Source organism: Epinephelus moara, chromosome 19 (genome assembly GCF_006386435.1).
Source record: "Epinephelus moara isolate mb chromosome 19, YSFRI_EMoa_1.0, whole genome shotgun sequence".
Taxonomy (NCBI): Eukaryota; Metazoa; Chordata; class Actinopteri; order Perciformes; family Serranidae; genus Epinephelus; species Epinephelus moara.
In genome coordinates this window covers 37,026,833-37,054,061 of record NC_065524.1, presented here as the reverse complement: position 1 = coordinate 37,054,061, position 27,229 = coordinate 37,026,833, and the positions used below count along the sequence as shown (strand labels likewise).

Here is a 27,229-nt window from a genome sequence, read left to right as displayed (position 1 = left end):
TGACTCACTAAAAACATGTCCTGTACCCGACTAAGAAGTTGTCAGTTGAGTCTGGTTTGGCCATTTAATAAGAATATCCCTCCATATAAAGTTTAAAGTTTAACCGGGGCTCAGCAGGACGTTCAGTGTGACTGTAGCATTCATGTAACTTAGTAAACAAGCTAACGGTGGAACTCTAAAAGGTGGAGCTAGAAACACTAGAGGACGGTCACTCTGCTCAGGGCTGAGCTGTGGCTGGTTTGAGGCTCATGTAAACACTGTTCATACTGTGGCAAGTCTCACATATATTACTAAACTGTAACTATAAAGTGAGAGGATGTTCTGCTGCCTCGCGCAGAAGCTGTAAGCTAAAAATAACTTGATTCACTGGGCCGACTGCTGGTGACTTTTAAGGTGGAACGTTAACTCAATGCATGAGTTAATGACATGAATCCATCAGCACACCTTAAATTTCACCGTGACAACTTTGACCATTACTTGAGTTTTTAATTGCCTCTCTTAGATGACACAGGCTTTTAGTAATGAATGGATCTTCAAGGGTTTAAAAATATATATTAATTTGGACAGGATTGTGTGACCTGCATATATTCTAATCCTCACTAGGAGGAAAAAAAAAGTGTCGCAGAGCGTTGTTCCTGTGGGCTACAGCAACACTAAACCCCTGAGCTTGCCTGAGAAGGACTAAATGCACAAAGCTGCTATTTTTAAATATCCCATGAAGAGAGACTCTCACTGCAGCCTGTTCTGAAAATGTGGGCGTGCAGCCTCGTTCTGTGGACGATAAACCAGGTGCAGACTTCCATCTGTGTCACCGCTGATGAGGAAATACAGCGAGTGCTGGACGGAGCAGTGAGTGACAACAACCCCGCCCACATTTAAGAGGACTGTCTGAACAGACCGAGGGTCTAGGTACCATGTCTGAAGGGTTACTGCTGGTTCTAAAGGTGGTAGTGGAGTAGTAGTGGAAACGGGGCTTTTGTTGACCAGGAAGGAGTAACCTTTAACACTGTCTCCCAAGATCTAGCTCTGGTCTCATGACTCCAGTCCACCTTGATAGCCCCATACTGTTGGTGTCATCTCAATCAAATTTCTAAATGAATTAAGATTTCAAAAATTTCCAAGAAAATGTGCGGTGGAGTGACATCCTAAGAGCATATTTCCTCACAGATATTCCTTATATTTGATACATAATTCTGTTGTTTTTGTGTTCTCAGTCATTGCATTATCTAATATATTCATCATACTGACCACTCTGTGTTTGCGTGTTATGATAATTGAGGGTCATCACAGACAAACACATCCTACTAAGCCAGTCTTTTACTCATGATGACCCTTGCAGAAATTTGATTTCATTTGCTCTCATTAGTCATTCACTTTGCTGTCTTACACACAGAGACACACAAATGGTTTGTTGTTACCACTGATTCTCTGGTGTGAATCAGAATGTTGCAGCAGCAGCATTTGACGAAATGCCCGTAACGGTGCATACTGTATGAAGAGAGTCAGAGGAAGAGAAGAGCTTCGTATCAGAGCCAAAAGATAGCAACAAACTAATCATCTGAAAAACAGAAGAGTCTGTGAGGGAAAAGCAGGAGTGTGTTCGGATACAGACGCTACTGTACTGTATAGGTAGAGAGTGTGGATGATTAAGGATCCCATTACAGGCCACCCAGTCGCACCATAGACCAGATGGCATGAGGATGTTTCCACCCCTCGACAGGGAGGGAGGAATGGAAGGATGAAGGGAGCTTTGGGAGAGGAAAAGAGGGATTACACCAACTCTTCACAGGAGAGAAACAACAGGGAGCACAGAGATTAACAAGAATGGAGACAGAGGGAGGGAAAATGAGAGATGGATGTGTATGCATGGAGGAAGGTGGTGTTTGAGTGAAGACAAAGAGGAACACGGGGAGAAACAAAAGCTCAGTGGGTGAAGCTGCCATGTCCTTGTAACATTTTGGCAAAGTTGCACAGTTGTACCCGTTTCTATATCTGTATGTTGGGAGGAAGAAGAAAATCTTCTGAAAGGATATCAGGTGAGAACCATAAATCACAGACCCCAAATATCATATTGTGGTACTGTATGACAAGACAAATATGGCTTCCATTTGTATGCCTTTCAGTTTGGCATCCAGTATTAAAAAAACTACAACTCCCAGAAGGTGGAGCTTCTACCACCAGGGTTGCACATAGGTGTATTACCTATTTTTATGTGTATATACAGCCAGTGATTAGACTGAGATTGGTCACCCTTACCAGCCTGTCCATTGTTGTCTGATGAAGGTCGAATAGACCCAAAGCTCATCAATAAAGTGAGACACTGCGTAGATGTCTTTTTGTACCCATCTGGACTCATTGATGTTTGCAGCACCTTGCCAAGACTGAGCCGTGCATCATCCACAACATATCCAGCCACAAGCTGGAGGTCAGGTGTATTTCCTGGTACCTCACGTTGTTGTGCTGTCGGTTGCAGTAACCAAGGTGTTTCAGACTGAAGGTTTAGGATGTGTTTTGCAGTGATTTTTGAGTTTTAGTCCAACAACCTGCAGCAACAGTGTTCTTGGCGTCTTTCCTGCCGACAAAATCAAAGTAATGGGAATATTTCCAGCCTTGAAGGTAAGCGTTTCCAACTAGCTTTATAGGCCCAATGTTGCAGCCGCAGCGCCGATCATCTGGGTAATTTCAAACTTTGGAAGTAGAGCTTTTTTTGCTTCACGCAACCCTAACCCACGCGTCATAGGAATGAAAGGGCCCTGCTGCTAATGCTGTATCCAGGTCTCTTAATGATCTATGCTCGAGACATATGTGCTGTCGCTATCTTGGATTTTTTGGAGCCAGAAGTGATCGTATTTAAACATGAGGGTGGAGCTAACCCTAATGCTAGGTGCGAACTTGGTCAGCAAGATTAAGTGTGATAATTAATTTCTACTGTACATTCATCATGTTGATCTGTTCTGCGCACACGACATCTGCATCCGCAGTGGCGGCTGCTGTTCTTTCAAACATGGGAAGCTGTATATGCAGTGTCTATAAGTGACGATTTTGTCGCATTTATCCAATGACCGTCTTGCTTTGCTGCATGAAAAAAACCTGCTCAGCGCTGTCTCATAGGAATGCTTGGTGGCTCCGCGTCCACCATGCTGACACGAGAATGTATGACAGGGAGGTCAAGTTTGAAAACTGGTGATAAACAGCTGAAGTTTGAACATCATAGTCATGATGTTAAACGCATCCTAGCACACGTTTAATGCAATTTAAATTCTTATTTTAAAGTAAATTCAATAGTGCATATTNCTTGGAGGCTCCGCGTCCACCATGCTGACACAAGAATGTATGACAGGGAGGTCACGTTTGAAAACTGGTGATAAACGTCATGATGTTAAACGCATCCTAGCACACGTTTAATGCAATTTAAATTCTTATTTTAAAGTAAATTCAATAGTGCATATTTGACCATTTCCTCTATGAACTTTAAGGGGAAGTTCAGCCTCCCTTGTTGTCTCACAGCAATCGCCCCTGATTGCACGTCTGTCCGTCCTGGAAGAGGGATCCCTCCCTTTTCCCCGTTAAAGTTTTTTTGGGGAGTTTGTCCTTATCTGCTGTGAGGGTCCAAAGGACAGAGGGATTGTGATTTGTGAAATTGGGCTGTACAGATAAAATTTAATTGAATTAATGCTAATTTCCACTAGTGCGGGGGTCTTAAATGTTTTTCTCGGCCAAGGGTCCCTTTGCTCAAAAAGGGATGGAGCAGGGCCCTCTACAACATACACTGCATAAAACTGAGTTGCACTTGAAATAATTCCATGAATACTTTCAGGTCTTCTCTCAGATACTTTAATTTATTATTTATTTCTGCTGTAAAGTTGGCCATTTTAACATATGGGGATTGACACGTTTTTAGAGCATTCAATGGCGATTCAAGGAACTGCAGTTTTTGGCATTTCTGTGAGAGCGAAGAACTTTATCTGCTGGAGACGCCCTTTGTATGTGGTTAAAAGCTGCAAAAACTGAACCTTAATTTGCCACATTTGGCCAAAAAAAGTGCAAGACTTTTTTTTAAAACACGATCAAGCTTCTGTATTTCTGGCAGCATTCAGCCCACGGTCGGTCCAAATCCGTCTGCCCTCCCCCTCTTCCTTTTATATTCCTCGTCACTGTCTGCTGTAAATTATATAATAAGGGGGAAAATGCCAGGGAGGATATTGGTGAGATAAAGCAGTGAATGCGAGGAGGCAATAACAAGAAATAAGAGAGCAGAACATTGAGGAAGGAGAGAGGGATATACACAGAGCGGGAGAGAAATAAACAGTAAATGAAGGAGGGATTTAGGGAGAGAGAAAGAAGCACTGATGATGGTGGAAGAGAATTACCTCATAACAATAAAGGTGTGCCAGGATAAAGCAGGTAATAAGCCTGTGAATAAAAGGAGAAATCAAAGGTAATAAACAAAAAGCATTTGTTTACAGAGTGTGTCTGTCTGAGAGAAGTTGGAAACAACGTCGTGTTCAGTGCTTCTTTTTCTTCTGGCCCCATCAACAATCACAGTGAATGTGTGTATTTACATGTCCCTCAACTCTGCGCAAACACACCCGTCTTTATAAATATCATCATTTATTCATTATCACTCATATCTGCAGATCTGCACAACTTTATTGTCCACTAGCCACCTCTCTGCCTCACCGCAGGGACGCAGGAGGGGAGGGAAGGAGGGAGGGGGGTGATGGTTAGGAGAGGAAAACAAAGGGAAGGAAGATGAAGAGAGGTAACATGAGTCGGAGAAAAGAGGCTGCTACAGTGAGAAATGTTTGTTATAAACACTACGCAATAAATGGTGCTCTGCATGTCTGAAAAATGATTTGTATCATATTAGTTTTGTGTATGAGTTCCTAATTCTGGCTCTGATACATATAGAAATTAACCTTTGTCAGTACAAAATACAGTTTTATGCCTTTGTAACGGTGATAGCTGTGACCAGGGGCATTACGTTTTTGGGTTGTCTGCACGTCCGTCCGTCCAAGGAGGTTATGTTTTCGCCAGTGTTTGTCTGTTTGTCTGCAAAATAACTCAAAAAGTTCTGAACGGATTTTGATGAAATTTTCAGGAAAGGTTGATAATGGGACAAGGAACAGATGATACAATTTTGGTGGTGATTGGTTGAAGCAAAATGGATAAAATAATAAAATGGCAGGAAATCTGAGCTGCTTGGCGGAGGTCGGCGCTCTCCAAGTGCTTTTCTAGTTCTGAACGTGATATCTAGAGATCCCTTCGAGGGAATTTTTTCACATTTGGCATAAATGTACACTTCAACTCCACTATGTACTAATTATATTTTGATGATCATAGGTCAAAGGTCAAGATCAATGTGACCTTGTATCCGTCTCATTTTTGTGAGCAAGACATCTCAACAATGCCAGTTTTTCCAAAGTTGGACATTGACTTGGAGTCAACAATGAACTGACTCGAATTCGGTTGTAAATGGTCAAGGTCAGTGTGACCTTGCATTCTCATTCTGGTGAATACCATATCTAATTAGAATTTTTTTGGTCTAAGGTCAAGGTCACTGTGACCCCATCCATCACATAAGAGCACAAAACATCCACAAACATCCACTTGGATTTAACAATGAACTGATTAGATTTTCAAGGTCAAGGTCACTGTGACCTTGCATCTCTTGCATTCTCATGAACACAACATCTTAAGAAAGCCTTGAGGGAGTTGCCTCACATTTGGCATAGACTTCCACAAGGACTCAAGACTGAACTTAAAAGGTCAAAGGTCAAGGTTAGTGTGACCTTGCATCCCTCTCATTCTTGTGAACAAGAAATCTCAACAATGCATTGAGGGAGTGTTTTCAAATTTGGCACATACATTCACTTGGAGTCAAAAATGAACTGATTAGAATTTGGTTGTAAATGGTCAAGGTCAGTGTGACCTTGCATTCTCATTCTGGTGAATGTGATATCTCAAGAGTACCTTGAGGGGGTGTCTTCAGATTTGTCACAAACATCTGCTTAGACTCAATGATGAACTGATTTAAATTATTTTATCTAAGGTCATTGTCACTGTGACCACGTCCATCTCATTCTCTTGAAGGCACAATCTCAAGAACACCTTGAGGTTTTGCTTTTGCTTTGAGAGTTTCCTCAAAGTTGGCCTAAACATACTCAAAGACAAGCTCACAGAGATGGCAGTGGATCCTTCCTTTATCTCCTGGATCACAGATTACCTGACAGGAAGGCCACAGTATGTCAGGTTGTGGAACTGTGTTTCTGGGACATTAATGAGCAGCACGGGGGCTCCACAAGGGATTTTCCTGGCTCCATTCCTGTTCACACTGTACACAGCGGACTTCAAATACAACTCTGAGTCCTGCCACATCCAGAAATACTCGGACGACACTGCTATTGTGGCGTGTATCAGGAATGGGCAGGAGTCTGAATATAAGGACCTGATAAAAGCCTTCAGTGACTGGAGTCACAAGAACTGTCTCCTCCTGAACACCTCGTGACTGGAGTCACAAGAACTGTCTCCTCCTGAACACCTCAGAGACCAAGGAAATGATCATAGATTTCCGCAGGTCCAAGCCCCCTCTTCAGCCAGTGAATACCTGTGGGGTGGACATCGAGGTGGTGCCAAGCTATAAGTATCTAGGTGTACACCTGGATAATAAGTTGGACTGCTCCCTAAACACAGATGCTCTCTACAAAAAGGGGCAGAGCCGCCTCTTTTTCTTGAGGAAGCTCAGATCTCTCGACATCTGTAGTTAGATGCTGTAGATGTTTTATCAGTCTGTGGTGGCCAGTGTGTTGTTTCATGCTGCAGTCTGCTGGGGAGGAAGCATCAGACACAAAGATGCAAGGCGGCTGGACAACCTAGTCAAAAGAGCTGGCTCTGTGATTGCAGTCAGGTTGGACACACTGGAGGAGGTGGTGGAGAGATGCACACTGAAGATGTTTGAGGCCATCATGAACAACCCAGATCATCCACTCCACAACACCTTGATGGACCCAAAAAAACTGTGGTGGACGGCTCCTCTCTCTTCGATGCAGGACAGAGAGATACAGAAGATCCTATATACCAACAGCCAACAGGCTTTATAATTCTTTGACATATAATAGATGAGCTGACAGATAATTGAATTTCCCCTTGGGGATGAATAAAGTTATTCTTATTCTTATTCTTAAAACGTCCACTTGGACTCAAGAATGAACTGATTAGAATTTGGTGGTCAAGGTCACTGTGACCTCCCCAAACATGTTTTTGGCAGTAACTCAAGAATTCATCCTCTAATTATGACAAAATTTCACACAAATATGGAATGGGATATGATGATGAAGTGATATTTTATATCCAACAAGTAAAAGGTCACCTTCACTGTGACATCATAATGTTCTGCATAAAACTCTTTTCTGGCCATTAGTCAGCGTCATATCTCAGGAACAGAAGGGGAGACATTTGGTCAGATACTGAATTGGTGACTCTAATCTTGAAACTGTGCTGATTGGTTAGATCTTCTGTGTGTGAAGCATCAGTGTTTTAACAGACATGGATGTAAACTGTTAATGCTTTAAAGGTTTGTGGAGGCGTACAACCACAAGGCAGTAGTTCTAGTTGGTAACTACACTCTGGAGTGACACACAAGTATCCCCCATCCTGACACCCTCATCAGCAGGGTGACATCATTTAACGATCCGACGCAATCACCTCAGTCTCTGTGGCAGCCATGTTCCTGCCACAGTGCTGCTGATGTGTGTTGACCATCTGGCAGTCAGTGTTACATTCACAGCACTTTCTTTTTTTACTTTCAGCAGTATATTAGCTGCATTATTAGCAGACCAGTCTGTAGTGTGACTTTTCATGGCACACTTTTCTTACTGTGGTTCTGCGAAACAATTCCCTGTAACCCACAGAGGGTTTATGTAGAGTTTAACTCATCTGCTGAGCCAGTGGGGCGACGGTTAAACACACTGAAGGTTATGATGAGCTTCAGAAACAGTTTAAACCTGAGCCGATAGGAGATGAGTCTTCCAGTTCCCCTCTCTTTTTTTACTTTGCTACACTTCCTCCGTAGCTGCTTTCTCCTCATCCTCTGCTAACTTTAGATAAGTCTGTTAAATTCTCACTTGTCAAAGTTACATTTGTCAACTTTATCCATTGTCAAACTGTTGTTATATTTTGCTTTCTGACAGTTAACTCTTTACTTTCTGTTGCTTTCACTTAAAAAGGGCCAGTTTTAAGACAATAATTACATGATTCAGAACCCAACGACAAATTTGAGAAAAAAAAAAAAAGGTAATGCTTTATCTTACAGATAATTTCTAATCACTTGCAGTATTTTACATATATAATAATGGATCCTAATGGGAATAGTCGGGTCAATACATATCACTTCTGGATATGTGAAATGGTTTCAGTACTTGTTTTTTGCAGTATCGATACACTGGTATGCACCTTCTTATTTTCAGTGTCAGTGACTACAGTCATTCTGCTGTTCTCTGATACTAACCAAGAGAAGAAAGGTCGTTATGGTCATATTTTAGCCTTGTTAAGAAAAATTATTTAATCTCCTTGATTACAGTTGCTATCAAAAATAGTATGGAATATCTATATTAGCATATTTTTTGAAGTATTGTATCCAAGTTAGAAATTCCAGTATCCCAAAAACAGTAGTTTGTAACTTACTGTTAACCTTTCCTGGAAAGAGTTTTGCAATATGGTAATAATTATAATGGAAAATGAGGAATTCTTCACGTGTGCAGTTTGCTCTACAGACATTTAACATATTTCAGTATTAAATTACAAAAATGTTTGCATGGTTCTGTTTAAATAGATCTGAAATAAGAACCACCATAGCCAGAGTATTCATTCTTATAGCATCAGATAGCTAAAGCTTTGTCTTCCCTGTCATCATGTCTTGACTATATGTTGCTTTACCTTATGTGCAGTGCAAACACAGTATTTTGCTGCTATTATCCTGGAATTTTCCCTTTTGCAGCAGAAAGCTTAAGTGTCTGTCTTCTGTGTCATCACATTGTACACTCGGTATGACTTCACTGCATGATGAATCCATCACAACGCCTTTGTACTCTGCTCATAAATATGAGCAAATCTCAAAAACTAAATGATGAACATAGCTGATATAACTTAGCAGGTGATAGGAAATATTTTGTTTATGTTTCTACATTTAGAAAGCTTTGGGATCAGTATGTTTTTTTTTTTGTAAAATCTGATGGAAAAGCGTGTCCGTACTGATTTTAGGGATATGAAGCATGTGTACATACTCCAAGAAATGACATCACAGTAAGCACCAGTGTAGACACAGACGACTGTTTCTATTGCAGTTTATGAGCAGCTGCTAATGTCCACATGGGAATTAACTGCAACACTTTGAATAACCCTGATATTTTCACTTCACAAATGTTGAATTTAAACTTCTATGTAGTGTTCAGAGTGGAAACTTTGTTGAAGTTGAAGCGCACATATCCCTTCTTAAGTTCTTAAAAATAATCTAATTAAAAATATTAATTACAGGTACGTACCTGCAGTACCAATTGTATACATCTCCTCTAGCCATTTCCAAGAAGTACAGTTTCTTTCAAGAGAATTATTATTGTAGAAAATTTAAAAGAAATGAAGGTCCCCCTGAAATAAAGCGTAATTTCATGTTCCTCAAAATAACAACTTGCTTGTAGAATGTAAAGACTTCATCTCCTCTCCTCTCCTCTCCTCTCCTCTCCTCTCCTCTCCTCTCCTCTCCTCTCCTCTCCCATCTCTCCAGGAGATAATTAATTAGTTCCACCTGTAGAAGTCACTTCCCTCCATCCCTTGTTTGGTCTTTATTTGCTCCTCTGTTTCTCCCTGCCTCCGCGCTCACAGCGAGCGGAGAGGTTTCGAGCACTAATTTGTTTTTGTTTTGGCGCACTAACCTTGGAGGGGCGACGCAGCGTTATTAGCTTCTCCTGCTCTTCTGCTGCCACACATTAGATTCAGGTCGACACGGAAGGCACTTTTCATTTGGATTTAATTCTCCCTCTCACCCTCCAGCTCTCCCTCCTCCTCCCCCACTCCCCTATCCTCCCCTCAACCCTGCCACCCTCACACTTCTAATTAGATTTGGGGGGAAAATGAACTCTGATTAAAAACGCAGTCCTCTCCAACTTGACACACCACAGGCACACACCCACACACTGTCTGCTGCACGCAAACACACACACCTGACACACACACACACACACACATGGCACACACACACACATGGCACAGCCCACTGAAAAGCCCAGGGCAAGCTGGGAGCTTGTTTGGAAGATGTTGGGAGCTGTGATATATTGGCGGAGCAAACAGTGGCTGCCGCTCAAACCTCCTCCTCCTCCTCCTCCTCCTCCTCCTCCTCCTCCTCCTCCTCTTCCTCCGCCCGCCCTTCTCCATCAAGTCCTCCATTAGTGCAGATCAGATCAAACTGTCAATCAGCCCAGCCCGCCTGCCTGCTTCGATCTGGTCTCATGATTTCTCTCTCTGTCCCACCATGCATTATTAACACAGATTTTCTCATATCCTGAGAGGAAATTAAAATCTGCGTTGATGTGTGTGTCCCTGTATATATGTGTGTGTGTGTTGTGGCTGATAAGTATCTGTCGAGCCTGCAGTTCTTTGGACAATTTGGCAGCTTTAATCTCAGGGTGGTTGTTAGGATGTGTGTGCCCAGTGCGGCCAGGAGATGAGATCAAAAGTCAGTGACACTGTTATCCTTTTTTTTTTTTTTTTTTTTGTTAAGATATAAAAGTTTAAAGCTGTGGGTGGAGGTGTGAGGTCAGGCGTGGGGGGCTTTTCAAACTTTCAACAAAGCTTTCGATCCACATGAACAAATCAGAAGCTGAACACTGACACTGTCACTAAACTCTCTTGAGGTCAAGCCATCTGTAAATGCACTGAAACAACAGAGGATACACATGAGAGTGCATCCAGTTTTCAAATAAATTTTGAGGGAGGTTATGTTTAGCCAACACACGCATGTGGCAAGGTTTAGGACAAAAGAACAGGGTTTGGCTTTACAATCTTACGGGATGCAGACACCGGCCTCCTGGATGAAAGTAGGTGGTTGTTGGACCCATCCACCACCCTTCCCACCTGCCCTACTTGGACTCCTGCTGTCTTAACTTTAGTTGTTGTCCCACAGTGTTTCCACCTGCCAGTTGCTGTTACAGAATAACCGCAACGGGGCATTTTACAAACAGTCTATAGTCCAAATTTGGTCACTTCTGGCTTTGAAAAACCAAGATGGCGATGGCCAAAATGCTGAACTTGAGACTCAAAACAGAGTCCACAAACCAGTGGTTGAGGTCAGGGTAGCTACATCCATTATTGTATACAGTCTGTGCTCCACACCTTTACTTTCTGCCCATCACTATTCCCAGTGTTGGCGCTTAGTTTTGCCACTGAGCAGAAGTCTAGTGCAGCATAGTCTCTATATACAAACTCTACATTTAGTGAATGTAGAGTCTGTAGGCAAACCCTGGAGATCTTGCCTCCAGAAGAAGAAGAAGGTTTCCGGTTGTAGGCTGTTTGTAGTCCGCGTGATATTGACCAGTCACGTTTGAGCCAGTTGCAGTTGTTGCCAGGTTAAACGGTCCGTGCGGTGACTAACGAGGCGGAACATAATTGGCGTCACTGCAAACTCTGAATCCATCGCAATGGTTCAGCATATTTACTTTTATATAAAAGAAAGTCGGAAACAGAAATTCACCTCCTCCGCCCAAATCAAACCGTAATCCCAAAAAATCAGGGGTCTGTATTGCCGTCTGCCGGAAGTCAGACGCCGAATACAGCCGATGGGTTCCGAGAATGAGTGCAGCAGAACTCACCAATATGAGTGCAGTGCCCAGGGATAATTTATCAATCTATCTAGCTGTATACCTGTATACGTAAATATGAATTTATCCCTTATTTAACCAGACAAACCTCTTCAGATTAGATTAAAGAAGGAAAACACCTTCATTACTGGAAGAAATGAAATATACAATAAGTATATCAATAAGTATGTTTTCTTTAGTGTATAATCACCTAAATATAAGAATTGTTGTGTTTCTGTTACCTTAGAATGAGTCGTTTATATGTACATACAGAGAAGGTCCTCATCTATGGTGATTGCTATGTTGCATAGCCATGTTCCTACAGTAGCCCAGAATGGACAAACCAAACACTGGCATTGGATAGGGCCACCTGTGTTTTCCCTTCGGCCACAAAATTAGCTGCACTTTAATGACAAGAATGTTGGAGAAACACAGAATTCACAACGTGAAACTACTGGTCCAGTTGTCTTAGTGAGGAAGACACCTCTGTAGATAATTCAGCTCCCGGTGAAAGCCTCCTGAGCAATGAACGCTGAAAGAATTCTAATAGGGAGAAGTTTCAGCTATTACAAGCCACAATCCTCCTCGATATCTGCCACGAAATGCCCCTGAAATCTTACACACTGGACCTTTAACAGTGTGTTAGTTTGTTTACTGTGAAAATAATAAAAATCAAACTCTATAGAGGATCAACAGTGAGCTGCCTTACCTCCACAGATAAGACAACTGGGACTGTTTTCAAGGAACAGGCCACAGTTCTTTGACTTCCCAGCTCTATTGAAACTTATTTTAACGTGTGTCAAGTGCCGGAGGTGAAACATATTTCACACACCATGTGCTTCAGATGGAATTTAATTGTCACACAGCAGCACACCTAAGCAGAGGTGAGACTTTGATACAGGGCCTCGCAGGTTGAATGAAAGTAGAGCTGACAAAACAGCAGTGTTAATGCAAGATGTAGAAATAGATTCCACAAGGGTATCACAGATTTAAATCTCCAGACTGACTCGAAAATGTCAAATGTTAATAACCGCAGCAGCTGTCTCGCATATTGTTCGGCAGGAGCTTTAGCCTCTTACCTATCAACTTTACAACCTTTTTATACCATCTAACATTTGTTATTGTTACAGCGCTCAGCTTCTGATGCCAGGTTGTGTTCAGAACATTTTGTTCTATGAATGAAAAACTAAAAGATTTACTTCTGACTTTTAAGCATAGAAAGTTTTGCTCCCTGAGCCATGTCTCTCAGGCAGCACGCTCTGGTGTGTGCTAGAAATGTAAACCTTCAAAAATCGAATTAAGCGTCCTCAGTTGGCGCTGATCATTGGCATTGGACTTACACTCACCAGCCACTTTATTACGTACATCTGTTAGACTGCTTGTTTTTGCTAATAGCCATTCAGCCAGTTTTGTGGCAGCAACTTGATATATTTAGTCATGTAGACATGATGAAGACGAGCTGCTGAAGTTCAAACAGAGCATCAGAATGGGGAAGGAAGGTGATTTAAGTGACTTTGAACGTAGCATGGTTGTTGGAGTATTTCAGAAACTGCTGAGGATTTTCAGCACAACCATCTCTAGGGTTTACAGAGGATGGTCCCAAAAAGAGAAAATATCCAGTGAGCCAAAATGCCTTGTTGATGCCAGAGGTCAGAGGAGAATGGCCAGACTGGTTCAAGATGATAGAAAGGCAACAGGAAGTCAAATAAGCACTGGTTCCAACCAAGGTGTGCAGAAGACCATCTCTGAAGCAACAACACCTTGTCCAACCTTGAAGCAGATGGGCTACAGCAGCAGAAGACCACACCAGGTGCCACTCCTGTCAGCTAACAACAGGAAACTGAGGCTACAATTCACACGGGTTTTCTCACCAAAACTGGACAATAGAAGATTGGAAAAACCACATTCAGATGGAAGCATGGATCCATCCTGCCTTGTATCAACGCTTCAGGCTGCTGCTGGTGGTGTAATGGTGTGGGGGAGATTTTCTTAGTACCAACTGAGCATGGTTTAAACACCACAGCCTACCTGAGTATTGTTGCTGACCGTGTCCATCCCTTTATGACCACAGTGTACCCATCTTCTGATGGCTACTTCCAGCAGGATAACGCACCATGTCACAAAGCTCACATCATCTCAAACATGACAATGAGTTCACTGTACTCCAATGGCCTCCACAGTCACCAGATCTCAGTCCAATAGAGCACCTTTGGGATGTGCTGGAACGGGAGATTCTCATCATGGATCAACTGTGTGATGTCATCATGTCAATATGGACCAAAATCTCTGAGGAATGCTTCCAGCACTTTTTGAATCTGTGACACCAAGAATCAAGGCAGTTTCTTTAAAAGAGAGTGATATGGAAAGTTTAGTAACAACTAAATATGACGCTACAGTTCAGCCAACAGCCTGTTAGCCGAGATGGACATAAGGACTCAAACAGGGGGAAACCAAATTATGTGGAATCGCCCACCCCTAATACTGTTGGGTCTGCATGTATTCAGCTAGGCAAGTCCTGACATGCCAGTTACATTTATGCAAATATCAGTGGGTAAATCCGTGCTTGTGATCATAGGAGGGTATTACCCATAGAGTTCGGTAGAGTGTGGACCCTGTGTGACGTCTCACTCCAAAGTCATTGACAGCCAGCGGGTGTTCAGTAACTTTGGTATCAGACACCAATGAAAAAAGCCGTCCTTTGGCGCGGGCATGATCAGCGGCCGGTTATTGTTTAACAGCATCCAGTGGCGTCAGGGGGAAGCATGGCAGGACAACAATGGAAGTTAAGGCAGCAGATATATGAGTAGTGGTTTGTTGTTGAAGGAAAAAAGGTATCAATTTGTGATGTTGTATCGACGTAGTGCTTTTATTTTGAAAGAGACTGTATGCAAACTGTACATTTCCTGTGAAAACAGAAGTGTATTTTGAAAACAGACAATGCATGTAACAGGCTGAAGTTCACACGGCGTCCCAGAACGTCAACAACCAACACACCCAGGGTACCTTGGACGTTGTATGTGGACGTGGAAAGTCCATGACCAAATGTGAACATGTGACGAGGTGAACTGAGTTTCAAAATATAAAACTATTCCTTTAACAGTTCTCACGAGAATATGGAAGGTATCTACAATGTCTTTAACAACAACAAAGAATAAACATGTCATTATAGAAGGAACACACGCTCAGGTCTCAGCTCCGCTTGATTGTATCAGCGTCACCCTAGTTGGTATGTTAATACGACTGACCTTTAACCCCTGCTGGTGATGAGCTCATTGCTCTTGGTGCTGATTAGAACGACCCCCCCACCTCTTCCCATCCTCTGACCGTGTCCTCTGCCGCATCCCTCGCTCTTAAACAAGCGCTCCCAATTAGCACACCGCTTAACGAGGTCGTTAGCAACCTGGCGTCCCCGAGTCCCCGACTCTACCGGCGCGGCATTTACATTCAGGGAAGGCTCATCTGGCTAAATGGCACATTTACACTAACTCACCGCAGACTCACACACACTCACAGTCATTTCCATATGAATATAATGGGAGCACGTCGGGGTCATTAAAACATCAGAGAGTTGTAAAACCCAAATAGTAAAATACACGGAACTGATAGCTTCAATGATAACCAGACAGAGAGAGGGGAACTTTATGATGATATTTGGTGGTGTGAAGTGTTTTATGAAGTCATCTCCCAGATTATTGTCCCTATCTTCTCTGTAGCACCGTAATTTAATGTGAAAAGGTTAGTATAATGAGTTCTTATTCCTTGGGATGAAATGAAGGGAGGGGGTTGAATTGTGGGTCACCCTGCTCAGTTCTTTCTCCTCACAAGCAACAACATATCTGCTCCTTATTCCAAAAATATAAGAGAGATTGAGAAATGATGTGTCACTCAATATGAGACGTACAACTGCGCCAAAATAAGACAAAATAATATCAAATAGCATCGTTTAGGCCAAGACCATTTTTTTTCCAATTCTAGGGAATTTTACAATATTTAAAACGATAGAGCGTTAGAATTCAATGCCAGCACACAGCAAATATACTTCTTATCATAACTTAATTTAATTTTATTTTCTAAACTAACCGTATATACCGCCAGTTTAGAACCCAATTATGTTCCAAACGAACACACACACAAAAAAATATTGTAATGGTGGATTTCTACTCTTAATGCACTCATGAATCAGTCGCAAAAAGTAAAAGAATACTTTATTGTGTTATTTTTTCTGTCCATTCCAATGGATGAAGAATCTTAACGCAGACACCACCTAGTGGTAAAGAACGACAAGAAATGGTCTCAACTGACTTTTTTTTTTCAACAAAAAAAACCCATGAGTTTATTATTTTCCATGAAAATTGAACTCCTATCAGAAAATAAAGTGATGCTTTGCAACACACAGCATATATATTTCCTATTGTATTTGTCATCACTACTTAAAATATCCTTAATTTATGAAGTATCTCAAGAAAACAGTGCGTTTAAAACAACCTGAGATGAATACTCTGTCAACATAAATAAAATAAGATGTATTAAAAGCTGATTGTATCATTAGAGAATCAAATCAGTACTGTATTTCCGTGTTTAAACTGTATATCTCTATTTATTTTCAGTTGACTTTCAGATCCCCCATTCATTTCAATAGACGGATATTTAAAAAAAAACCTTTGAAAAAATCCTGAGTAAAAGTTATAGATCTTTATGTGATTTTTTCGACATGTATAAGTAATATAACATCTCGTGTGTACTTTAAACACAGGTGAAACACAGATTTTGCACTCTAACAATATATTCAATAGATCAAAATGTACCAAGCTTTTCTTCCTGGCCTCATAGTCAACCACGCTTGTTGAAAAAGGGGGTGTGGCTTTACTGCAGTCCACTTTAGATGATGTGGAACACTTTGATTGGCTCATAGACATCCCATCAAATAAATCTGTGCATTTAGGTTGAGCGGGTAGTGTGGTAGGCTTTGAAGCTAGTTTTCGTAGTAGCCAAACAGTGGTACTGCATTTCTGGGGTCTGTCATGCGATGCCATTGGGATCAAAAAAAGACTTTTCCATAGACCTACATTGGGAAAGAGACGTCTTCAGTGTCACTACCCCCCAGAAATCACTAGTTCCACTATCAAGGTATAAGCATAAAGTCCGATAACATTTGGAAAGTCTAAAAGACCTGCAAGATTAAATAATTTTATTCAAGTTAGCAGAGCGCTCAACCAGAAGTCAGTTGCTTGGCTGGCGAAAGTTGGCTGCTCAACTGAACTCAGTAAGTCTCTTGTGTGCCTGTTCTGAAGTGGTGCTAGTCATCTGGGTAATTTTCTACCGTGGACGTAGAATGATTTTGGCTTCAAGCGCCACTGAGCAACTGTCATAGGAGTGAACAGCGCCCTGCTGCTGATGCTGTATCCAGGTCTCTTCATACGTCCATGAGGTGGAGTCAGATGTTATCAAAGATCTAGACATCCTAAAAAAGTTATATCCTTTGGAATGGATGAAGGACCTGGACGGGACTGCTTACAGAATAAATAGGTGTTCAATAAAAGCATCTTGCAGTGGTCAGAGACGCTGCGCACAGTCCTCTGTCTGGTTGTTTCTTCTTGACTTGAGCTTTAGCAGTTTCTCATTTCAGTCACACTGACGTGAATATATTGTATTTAAGCCACTTGTGTCTGTGTATGTGCTTCTCTCCAGCATGTGACGAGTGGACTGTCCTCCCCAGACCAGGGCTGCACCGGGACACCAACCGCTTCGGACATTCTGCCGTAGTTAGCAACGGGTGAGCTCCGTCCTTATTCTCCCAAACTCCATCTGCAAATTCCTTTTTTAATCATCACTCATCTCTGTAAAATATCTGGTACACTACATGTCTGAATTTGCCAGAGATTTATTGCTTTGCATAAGAACACTTCAGCAGAGTGTACCTGCCATCGCTGATGTTTAAATCTGTGTAAATCTGCTACATAATCCACTAAACTACTCAATTATATATATGCAAATAAAACAATTCACTGTGCATTATTCCTGCATATTTTTTACATTTCCTTGATGTCTTCCCGCCGTGTCCTCTAAGTTTTGGAAGCACTGAGAGTCTCGGTTGATGTTCCTCCCTGCTTTTCCCTTTCACAGGTTGCGGTTTTGTTGTGTCGATTGTTTATGGATTGATCTCTTCATCCCAATGTTATATTTAGTTTCAGCTTACACTTCTCTTGTCACTTCTTCCTCTGCTGACGTCTCTGAAGCTCTCGGTGTAGAAACTTGGGCTGCGTCTCTGCCACATCACCTCCTATCTGTACGGGGATGTTTCTCTCGCTTTACTTTCTCAGTAACTTTCTTTATACCTTCTATGTATGGATACAGTGCATATATGCTCTATATATTTCTCTCTCATGTCGAGGGCTCTATTTCTACCTCTCCCATATTTGAGTGTTTCACTGTATTTTGCTGGCTTCATTCACACAGAAAAGTTGGTCAATAATATTCTTCCATACTGGTGCTGTGGTTTCTACAAGAATTGTAATGTGGGTTTTGAATCGCTGGATTGTCGGCCTAGAACTTCTGTGAGACTGTTTTTGACTGTTTGCTGCAGTTGTTTTTTTGACTGCAGATGATCCAACGTCAATAAGGTTTCTTGAATTAAATTTTTTGATAAGCACCTCTGATGAATGTCGGATCCTTCGAATCAAAGAGTAAAGCCCAGTTGAGACCAACGATTCTCGATTCCTTCATAAAGTTCAGCTCTGTCTTTGAAAGGATCTCAACACCTCTTCATCTGTCTTCATCACTGCAGTCATTCCTTGTCTCTTGAAGACTCGTTGTATCTTTTGCTTTGTTGCTTCCGTCCATAGCTACAGTACAGGTGTCTGTTGTGATTCCTTGTAATTCTCTCCATCTCTCCTGCAGCTCCATGTACATCTTTGGAGGTTTTTCGGGCCTCCTTCTGAACGACGTGTTGGCCTACACCCCTCCGTCCTGCCAGGCCTTTTCTACCCCAGCTTCCTGTGCTGCTGCTGGACCAGGCGTTCGCTGCCATTGGGTCAAAAGTGGATGTGTCCCCTGGGAGCCGAAAGCAGCCGAGAACATTTTTCCTGCTCCTTTTTGCCCTGCACGACCTGGTAAGTTACACTGAGGTCCTGTCTGCACAGCTGATTCTCTAAAGGAACAATGTGTAAGATTTAGGTGGATTTTGTGGCATCTAACAGAGAGGATAGGTGAGATAGTGGTGAGGATTCCTAAGAGTGTTCATTGCTCTGGAGGTTTTTACTAGGGATGCACGATAATATCGGCATGTCATCAGTATCAGCCAATATTGGCTTTATATGAACTACTGGAATCGGCCAACATGCTGAGAATATCGGAGCAAGCCAAAATATCCACAGGGGTCTCTTCCTCTCCAAAAGAAATGGACACTCTGATTTAAACCATTAAAATTAATTTTTAATTTCTCTTAGCTATTTTTATACTGATGAGTATAAAAAACTAAACATTTTTTACAATAATTAAGTCCCAATGTCCTCCAACGAGACGATAATGAAATCCAAAAGTCCTCAAACGAGTACTTCCTAATTAAAAGTATCTTAGCTAGTCACCGTTGCTAAAATTGGTCAATCTTGTTGCCGTATCAAACTACAAACATTATTAATCATACATAAAGAAGTTTGAACCTTAAAATGTGATCAAGTTTTGGACTTTGTCCACTTTTGTGTTGGGACTGACTTGGCAGAGATGGCTGCCATCTTGCTTTTACACAGGTTAGCGTATTATGCTCTTACGACCACTAGATGGCACAAAAAGTGTCCACGAACGAGAATAGCAGGTCTAAGATAGTAAAATGAAGTATCAGGTCAAGTAAACCCCATTCTCAGAACCCATCGGCTGTATTTTTTGGCATTCCGGTTTGATTTGGGCGGAGGAGGTGAATTTCCATTTCCGACTTCCGTTTATATATAAATAAATATGCTGAACCATTGCAATTGATTCAGAGTTTGCAGTGACGCCAATTATGTTCCGCCTCGTTAGTTCACCGCACGGGCCGTTTAACCTGGCAACAACTGCAGCCGGCTCAAATGTGATTGGTCAATATCACGCGGACTACAAACAGCCTAGCACCGGAAACCAGAGCTCTTCAGGCAAGATCTCCGGGATTTGCCTACAGACTCTACATTCACTGAATGTACAGTCTGTATATAGAGACTAAGTAAACCCAAAATGAGATGTCGTCATATGAGGACACAGGGTCTCAGGCGGATACATGTGCTCACATTTGTCTCTGATGACTTAAGATCCAGACGTTCAGGAGGTTTTTAGCTGAGCTGAATTATCCACAGAGGTCTCTTCCTCTCCAAAACATACAGACCTGGGGATTTAAACCAGTTAAACACTGAATAAAACAGTTGCACATTAATAAATCAGTGTTTTCTGATGCTCTTGTCGCAGAGGGGCGGCTAACTTCGATAGCTGAAGTAAAAACGTGAATGTTTGTCCGTTCTGGGCTACTGTCGAAATATGGCGATCTCCGTGGACATGGACCTGCTCCCTATGTAGATATAAACGACTGATTCTAAGAAAATGAAAACACTATGAATCCTATTTTCAGTGGATTATACACTAAAGAAAACATACTTATTATGTTATATTCTATTTCTGCCAGCCTATCCCTGTCAATCTGACACACTGGACCTTTTTGCCTTTTTTGTCCAGACATATTTACCCTGTCATGTCAACATCTTCTCCCTGAAATGTACAGCAAAATCCATCATAAGTGTTGCTCCCCAAAGACCACTTTTTTCATGAGAATAATAATTATTCTGAAGGGTCTGGCTTCTGAAGTTTGTTTACATGCCGTAATTATGGGAACAGAAGGTCAATGCTGCAACAATTACCTCATTTTGAAATAATTAGGTTCAGTCCAAACCCTCCTTCCCCTCCCCCCATCTGTCTCTGCCAGATTTAGATGCTGTAGCTTTCCCAGGTATTCTGCTTCAGGCGGCTCACTGCAGGTTTAAATTAAAAGCAATCACGCTCTTGGTGGTACTGTCAGTTTTAAATATAGGACATAATGGATTGACTGCTTTAAAGGACCACACTGGTGTTTATTCATGTGTAAGTCTGTTTGCCACAAATCATCTAAGCTTTACATTCATTTTATATCATTACCATCACAGTGGTCACAGGATCACTGTAAGATAATGAAGTGCAGATGCTTCAAATGAATCCAGAGTGAAACTATCTACCTTATATAACCTTTACTTAACTAGGAAGTCACATTGAGATTAAAACCTCCTGCAAATGAGACCTGTCAGGCCAAGACAGAGTCATATAGCAGCAAATACAAACAGAGCAACAACATCAGTTCACTACAGTGACAATAGGTATGTCAAAATATACAATACAAAATACAGTTCATTAACATGGTGGCAATATTTAATCTAGAGTTTGTTAAACGAAGTGGCTGCAACTGTTCATGATCACTTCCTTTGTTCTAAGTTTAAAATACGTAAAGAGACATGGGTCTTGAGTTCGAGCTTGGCCTGCAGTCTGTTCAGGACCAGGGGCCGTAGTAGAACAGACTTTGTTTTGCCAGCGGCCCTGGGCTGATAAAAGACACTTTAAACTGAAGCCATTTGCGTGACCTAAGATCAGGGGAAGGCAACCTGCGGCTCTTTAGCCCTTCTCCAGCAGCTCTCTGTGGCTCTGACAAATAATTATATGGAAATGAATAACATTAAGATCATTGTTGTAGACCTAAAGTGATTCTTACATTTTCCGATTGTATAAATGTGTAGCCTATATACTGAAAAAACATTTTTTTTAACATCTTGTCAACTATGTGCGTCATACATCTGGAGGCCTGGAGCCTTTTTCTAAAATTTGCAGAATCCAGACTGTATCATTTGCATACAAATGGTACTTGCAGATTGGAACTTATCACAGGTATTATTAATTTAAACTAAAACAACAATGGTCTCACAACCAATCCTTGTGGGACACCCTTAACCACAGCGACTTTGTCTGACATGACACTGTGACCATGTTTAAGAATTTTCAATACAAACGTAAAATCTGTCCTATGGCTGTGAAACCTGGAAAACCACCAAATCAATCACTGATAAACTGCAAGTGTTTATCAACAACTGTCTCAGATACATACTGAGGATTTGGTGGCCCAACAAGATATCAAATGTAGAACTGTGGAGATGCATGAATCAGGAGCAAATCCACAACAAAATCAAATCCAGAAAGTGGGGATGGATTGGCCATACATTTAAGAAGGATCCGAGAAATATAGCAAGACAAGCTCTGGACTATAGTCCTCAAGGCAAGAGGAAGCCGGGGAGACCAAAATCCAACTGGAGGCGGTCCATGCTTGATGAACTACCAAAATCCAACTGGAGGCGGTCCATGCTTGATGAACTGACCAAGACGGGGACCTCCTGGCAAGAAGCGAAGACCATCGCGCAGAAGAGAGTGAGGTGGAGATCCATGGTGGACGCCCTATGCTCCCAAGGGGGCCAAGAGGATTAAGTCAAGTCAAGTCATTAATTTAATCTAAAACAACAAGGGTTTCAAAACCGATCCTTGTGGGACACCCTTCACCACAGCGACTTTGTCTGACATGACATTGTGACCATGTTTAAGAATCTGTGTACAGTCAGTCAGATAACTGTGGAACCACTTTGCAGCTCTGCATCAAATGCCAGCACACAACAAGGTGTTAATGAGTGGTGGGTGGTCTTGGTACTGAAAGCTTCTGTAGGGTCTATAAACATGTGAGGTTATTGTTTATAGCCTCTTTGATATCATCAGTGACTTTCAAAGTGGTGGCTACAGTGCTATGTCCCAATCTGAAGCTTGGATTTTATGTCATTTAAACACCACACACAAAATCTGTGACAAAATGTACCTAGAAATAACAGAAGAGTCTGCTTCTAGAGTCCTATGATCTTTGGAAATAAATGTAAACCAATGGCTGACTGGAACAGCAGAAAAATACAAATATAATATGATATAAATTGTACAAAAATAGTTGATAAATTACTGTCAAAAACATGAAATAGAGATTTTTGTTTAAGGAACTAAAGAAACAAACCAGGCATGGTAGAAGTCTGACTGATTCACACGTCCCAGATCAGTGTTCAGCCTCTGCTGTAATCTCACATGCATATTTATTCTACAAACGACAGCACAGCATGTATGAATGAGCAGACTGGAATAAAGCTGCATAATTACATAACTGCCAAAATATATTTTAATCACATCTAAACATTGTGATTACATGCTCGTTTACACTTCATGAAGACATTACTGGCTTGCACATGGCCGCCACATGAGTGTGTAGTGCAACTTCCTGACATACACCAGATATTTTGAGAATCATACCAGATGGACATTCCAGTGCTTTTTCTGACTGATGCAAACTGACTGAGACTTTTTTCTCCTGTGCTCAACACTTGTTAGAACATTAAAAACGTTTATGCCGATTATGATTAGTGGCGATTGATCGGCGCACTTCTAATCAGATAATTTATTCCCAGCAGATGCATAAATCTCTTCTAATACAGCAAGAAGTGAGAACTCACCTCACCTGAAAGGTAGAATTAAAGATTAGACACTTTGCAGCTGCAAACTGAGGAGCATTAAGTGGAGACAGTCTAGAGTAATCACACATTATATATTTCTCTGATATGCAGTATTAAAATAACATGTCTGATTACATTGACAGGTTAAATTCCTCATGCGCCTGCTCCATGCACTCAATTAGCATTTCTCCCTTTAATAATCTTTCTGTGGTTCACTCCTCAGCCTCTGACGAGGGAAAAACATGACTACATTTGTGTTCATGGTTGTGTGTGTTGTGCCCTCCTGCAGACAGTACAGACGAGCAGTGTTTCCGGTTCTCAGACTGTGCGAGCTGCACCGCCAACACACGGGGCTGCCAGTGGTGCGAGGACAGGAAGTGTATATCTGCATCCAGTAACTGCACTGTGGTGAGTCCTCACTGGGTGTCTGTGAAACAAACACTTTTAGTGGCCCCTGAGCCTGCAGTGTTCATTAGACTAGGGATGCACTATAATATCGGTACGTCATTGGTATCTGCAGATATTTACGATACTGGAATTACCTAACATGCTTTTTCTGTCTTTGCACAATGAATGAATATTATGTACACTGGACAGTATTGTATTTCATGTGTCCATCTGCTGGTGGGCCGTCACGATAAGAGTATGCATGTATAATATGATGTTAAATAATTCCACTACAGAAGAGACTTCACGAAAAAGGTGGGGAAAAAGTGGATATATCAATTTAGGTATCAGTTATTGGCCAAATAATGCAGGATTTATACTTCTGCATCGAATTGTCGCCGTACCTACAGCGTAGGCTCTGCGTTGACCCTAGAGCCCAAACCGAGCCAAACTTGCACCTCACCAGAAATGTAACTACACATCGCGGCGATACAGACCCGTCTGTTTTGTGAAGTGAAACCATTTCCCTCAATGGAAAGGAAGCCTTTATTTACTTTAATTTCACGGATAAGAAACAATAAATTGTGAAGACAATAAAGCCTCCACACACTGTATGTGATTTATCCTGGCTTCATATGAGCAGAGGAAATGTCTGATCGTCGATAGGCTAATTTAGGGTCCATGTCATTGGTTCGACATCCCATTAGTCCGACTGTCCGCGGTGCTGAACGGCTCGCGGCGGGCGTATGGTGCGCCGCGACCGGCTTGAGGCGGAGCAGGCATACGGCTTATGTGTTTGTCACTTTCTTTTTCATTTTAACCCACACCATGATCTTTTCCTGACCCTAACCAAGTGGTTTTTGTGCTTACCTAACCAGACCTTAACCACAGGGCATCATGATGATTTCGGAACGGACTTAGGAACAATGAGTTTAATATGGTCGGAACAATGGGATGTCGAACCAATGGGCTGTCGAACCAATGGGCAGTTCCCGCTAATTTATACAATGTAAAACGCCATAGGCTTGTGCTAATAACGTTAGCATGTTGTATTTGTGGGGAAAATGTGTCCAGATAAAGACAAGTGTTTGTCTGCGAATGCTGCGAGTTATAGTGAAGCTGATTTGTGTACTTGAGTTTGAAATTGTCTCTATTAAGCCATGTTTAATGTGTGTTTAATGTGTGTTTTGGGTGTGTTTTGAATCAACTAAACTTTACAGCACTTCACAGAAACCCTGACGCTGACTAGAGTTTTGTTTATGTTATGTAAAGGCATTTCAGATATCGGCAAAAAAATCCAGTATTGTGCATCCCTACTTTAGACTAAAGATGGACGGCATGTCTCCATTTCTGCTAATATGGAGGGGGTGGGCTTTTTGACCTATACTGCTGCCAGTACACTGTGCTGAAAAAGTTGCTGGAAAAACGACGGGTTAATTCCAAACACCCAATTTTGTGCTTAAAAAGAAAAGAAAAGAAATACAGCGATGGGTCCCCAGAAACACCTACATTTAGTGCCTAAGAAGTTGATGAAAAACAGCAATGGGTTGCTTCAAACCACCCACGTTTGGTGCCTAAAAAGTTGCTGGAAAAACAGAGACGGCTCACTACACAACACCCACATTTGGTGCCTAAAGAGTTGTTGGAAAAACAGTGACAGGTTAAAGCTATAGTTGGTAATGTTGGAGAGCTAGCAAAATTTGAAAGCGGCACCCCCTCTAAGCTCCACCCCCTCCTCCCCTTCCCGTCAGTACTCCGTCCAAAGCCACGGCCCCACACAAGCTTGAACGCGCATCCTGCAGTAGGAGTCAGACTCAGCAGGGCAGAGGAGAGCCGAGTAAAATAACAAATCCCCCCGAAGCAAACAAATAATTACCTGTCCAACAGAAAGACAGCAACCTCTGCATCACTTTTCAGGCCCTTCAGCTCCCTCAGTTGTCTCCACCGTTCAAAAGCTGGACTGATGTTGACTGTTTAGCGGGGCAAGCCGTTACAAGTAACACTGGAAGTGGTACTTTTGGCTGCATTTTCTCTGCCATTGTTCAGCAAACTCCTGCTAACTCGGTATTTCTGCTGAGCAGTGTGCTGAATATTTCCGGCAATGGTGACACGTGATGAGTGCACGCAGGGAGGAGGGAGGGAGGGACGGAGGGGGGCTCGGGCAGGATGACACATGAAGGCATCTGATTGGTTCTTTCCATTTGCACCGAATGGCAGGGATTGGTCAGAGTTTTTACAGGCCTGCAGCTGCCACAGACGTCGGATTTTTTTCGTTCCTTTTTCTGAACACATTATGTATTGACTACTCTCAGGATCGAAGGACCATTTCACCCAGTATAACAAGAAGTGTTTCTGAACAGGATTACAAACTATAGCTTTAATTCAAAACATCCAAATTTTGTGCTAAAAAAAAATGCTGGAAAAACAGCAACTGGTTGCTTCAACACACCCACATTTGGTGCCTAAAAAGTTGCTTGAAAACAGCGATGTGTCAGGACAAAACACCAACATTTGGTGCCATGAAAGTTGATTTTTTTTTCAGACAGCCACCAGGGGGAGATTAAGATGTTTGGGCTTCACTTTTTGGGAGCTGTCATGTCAGACTGTGGATGGAACGAATCAATCAACCAATCAATCAATCAATCAATTTTATTTATAAAGCCCAATATCACAAATCACAATTTGCCTCACAGGGCTTTACAGCATACGACATCCCTCTGTCCTTAGGACCCTCGCAGCGGATAAGGAAAAACTCCCCCCAAAAAACCCCCCGAATAATGTGCTAATGATTTTGGTCAACTTAAAACCCAGCCAGTAGTACGATGAAGTTTGTTCTGAAGGTGGTGCTTGAGGGAAGGTCATAAGGTCAAAGGGATGCATAGCCTATAGGTTAATCATATGCTTCCTCTAAAGCATGTTAAAACTTGAAACTCAAAATGTAATGTGTTTTTAGATGTGATTAAGGTGTGTACGATTTGTATTTATACCTTTAGCTCAATGAGTTCTGTACTTGTGCTCATTTCCTTTTTTCTCTGTCTCTTTCTCTTTTTTTTTACTCCCAACCTGCTTTCTCTGTCTATCTTTGCATGTGCATGTTGCTTTGTCTTTCTGTGTGGGCTTGGCTGGATTTAAATATGGATCTGTGTATGAATCTGTGTGTGTGTGTGTGTAGCTGACTCTGGAGCTGGCCCAGCAGCATGGCGGCGCTCTGTCTCTGTCTCGCCCACCGACCATGTTGTCTGAACATCAGCTGAGCTTGTGGAAGCATGGAGCCAGAAGGAGGGGACATGTGTGTATTACTTGACACTTGACACTTCCTGTTAGGCTGCAGATCAGGTTGCATCAGGTTGAGATCAGAGGTCAGAGCAGTCCCTTAGGTTATATGGAAATCAGGGGAAATTTAAATTCAAATTTACATTTAAT

The 27,229-nt window shown here is 41.9% G+C and overlaps 1 protein-coding gene across 1 annotated transcript in view; it reads left to right on the top strand.

The window, feature by feature from the left end:
• Window positions 1-27,229, top strand: part of atrnl1a (attractin-like 1a) — a 428,607-nt gene that overhangs the window by 81,226 nt on the left and 320,152 nt on the right. The window contains exons 11-14 of the mRNA XM_050071268.1: window positions 17,535-17,619; window positions 18,744-18,955; window positions 23,709-23,827; window positions 26,979-27,095. Coding sequence (XP_049927225.1) covers window positions 17,535-17,619; window positions 18,744-18,955; window positions 23,709-23,827; window positions 26,979-27,095 — 533 coding nt within the window. The remainder of the gene's footprint in view (window positions 1-17,534; window positions 17,620-18,743; window positions 18,956-23,708; window positions 23,828-26,978; window positions 27,096-27,229) is intronic.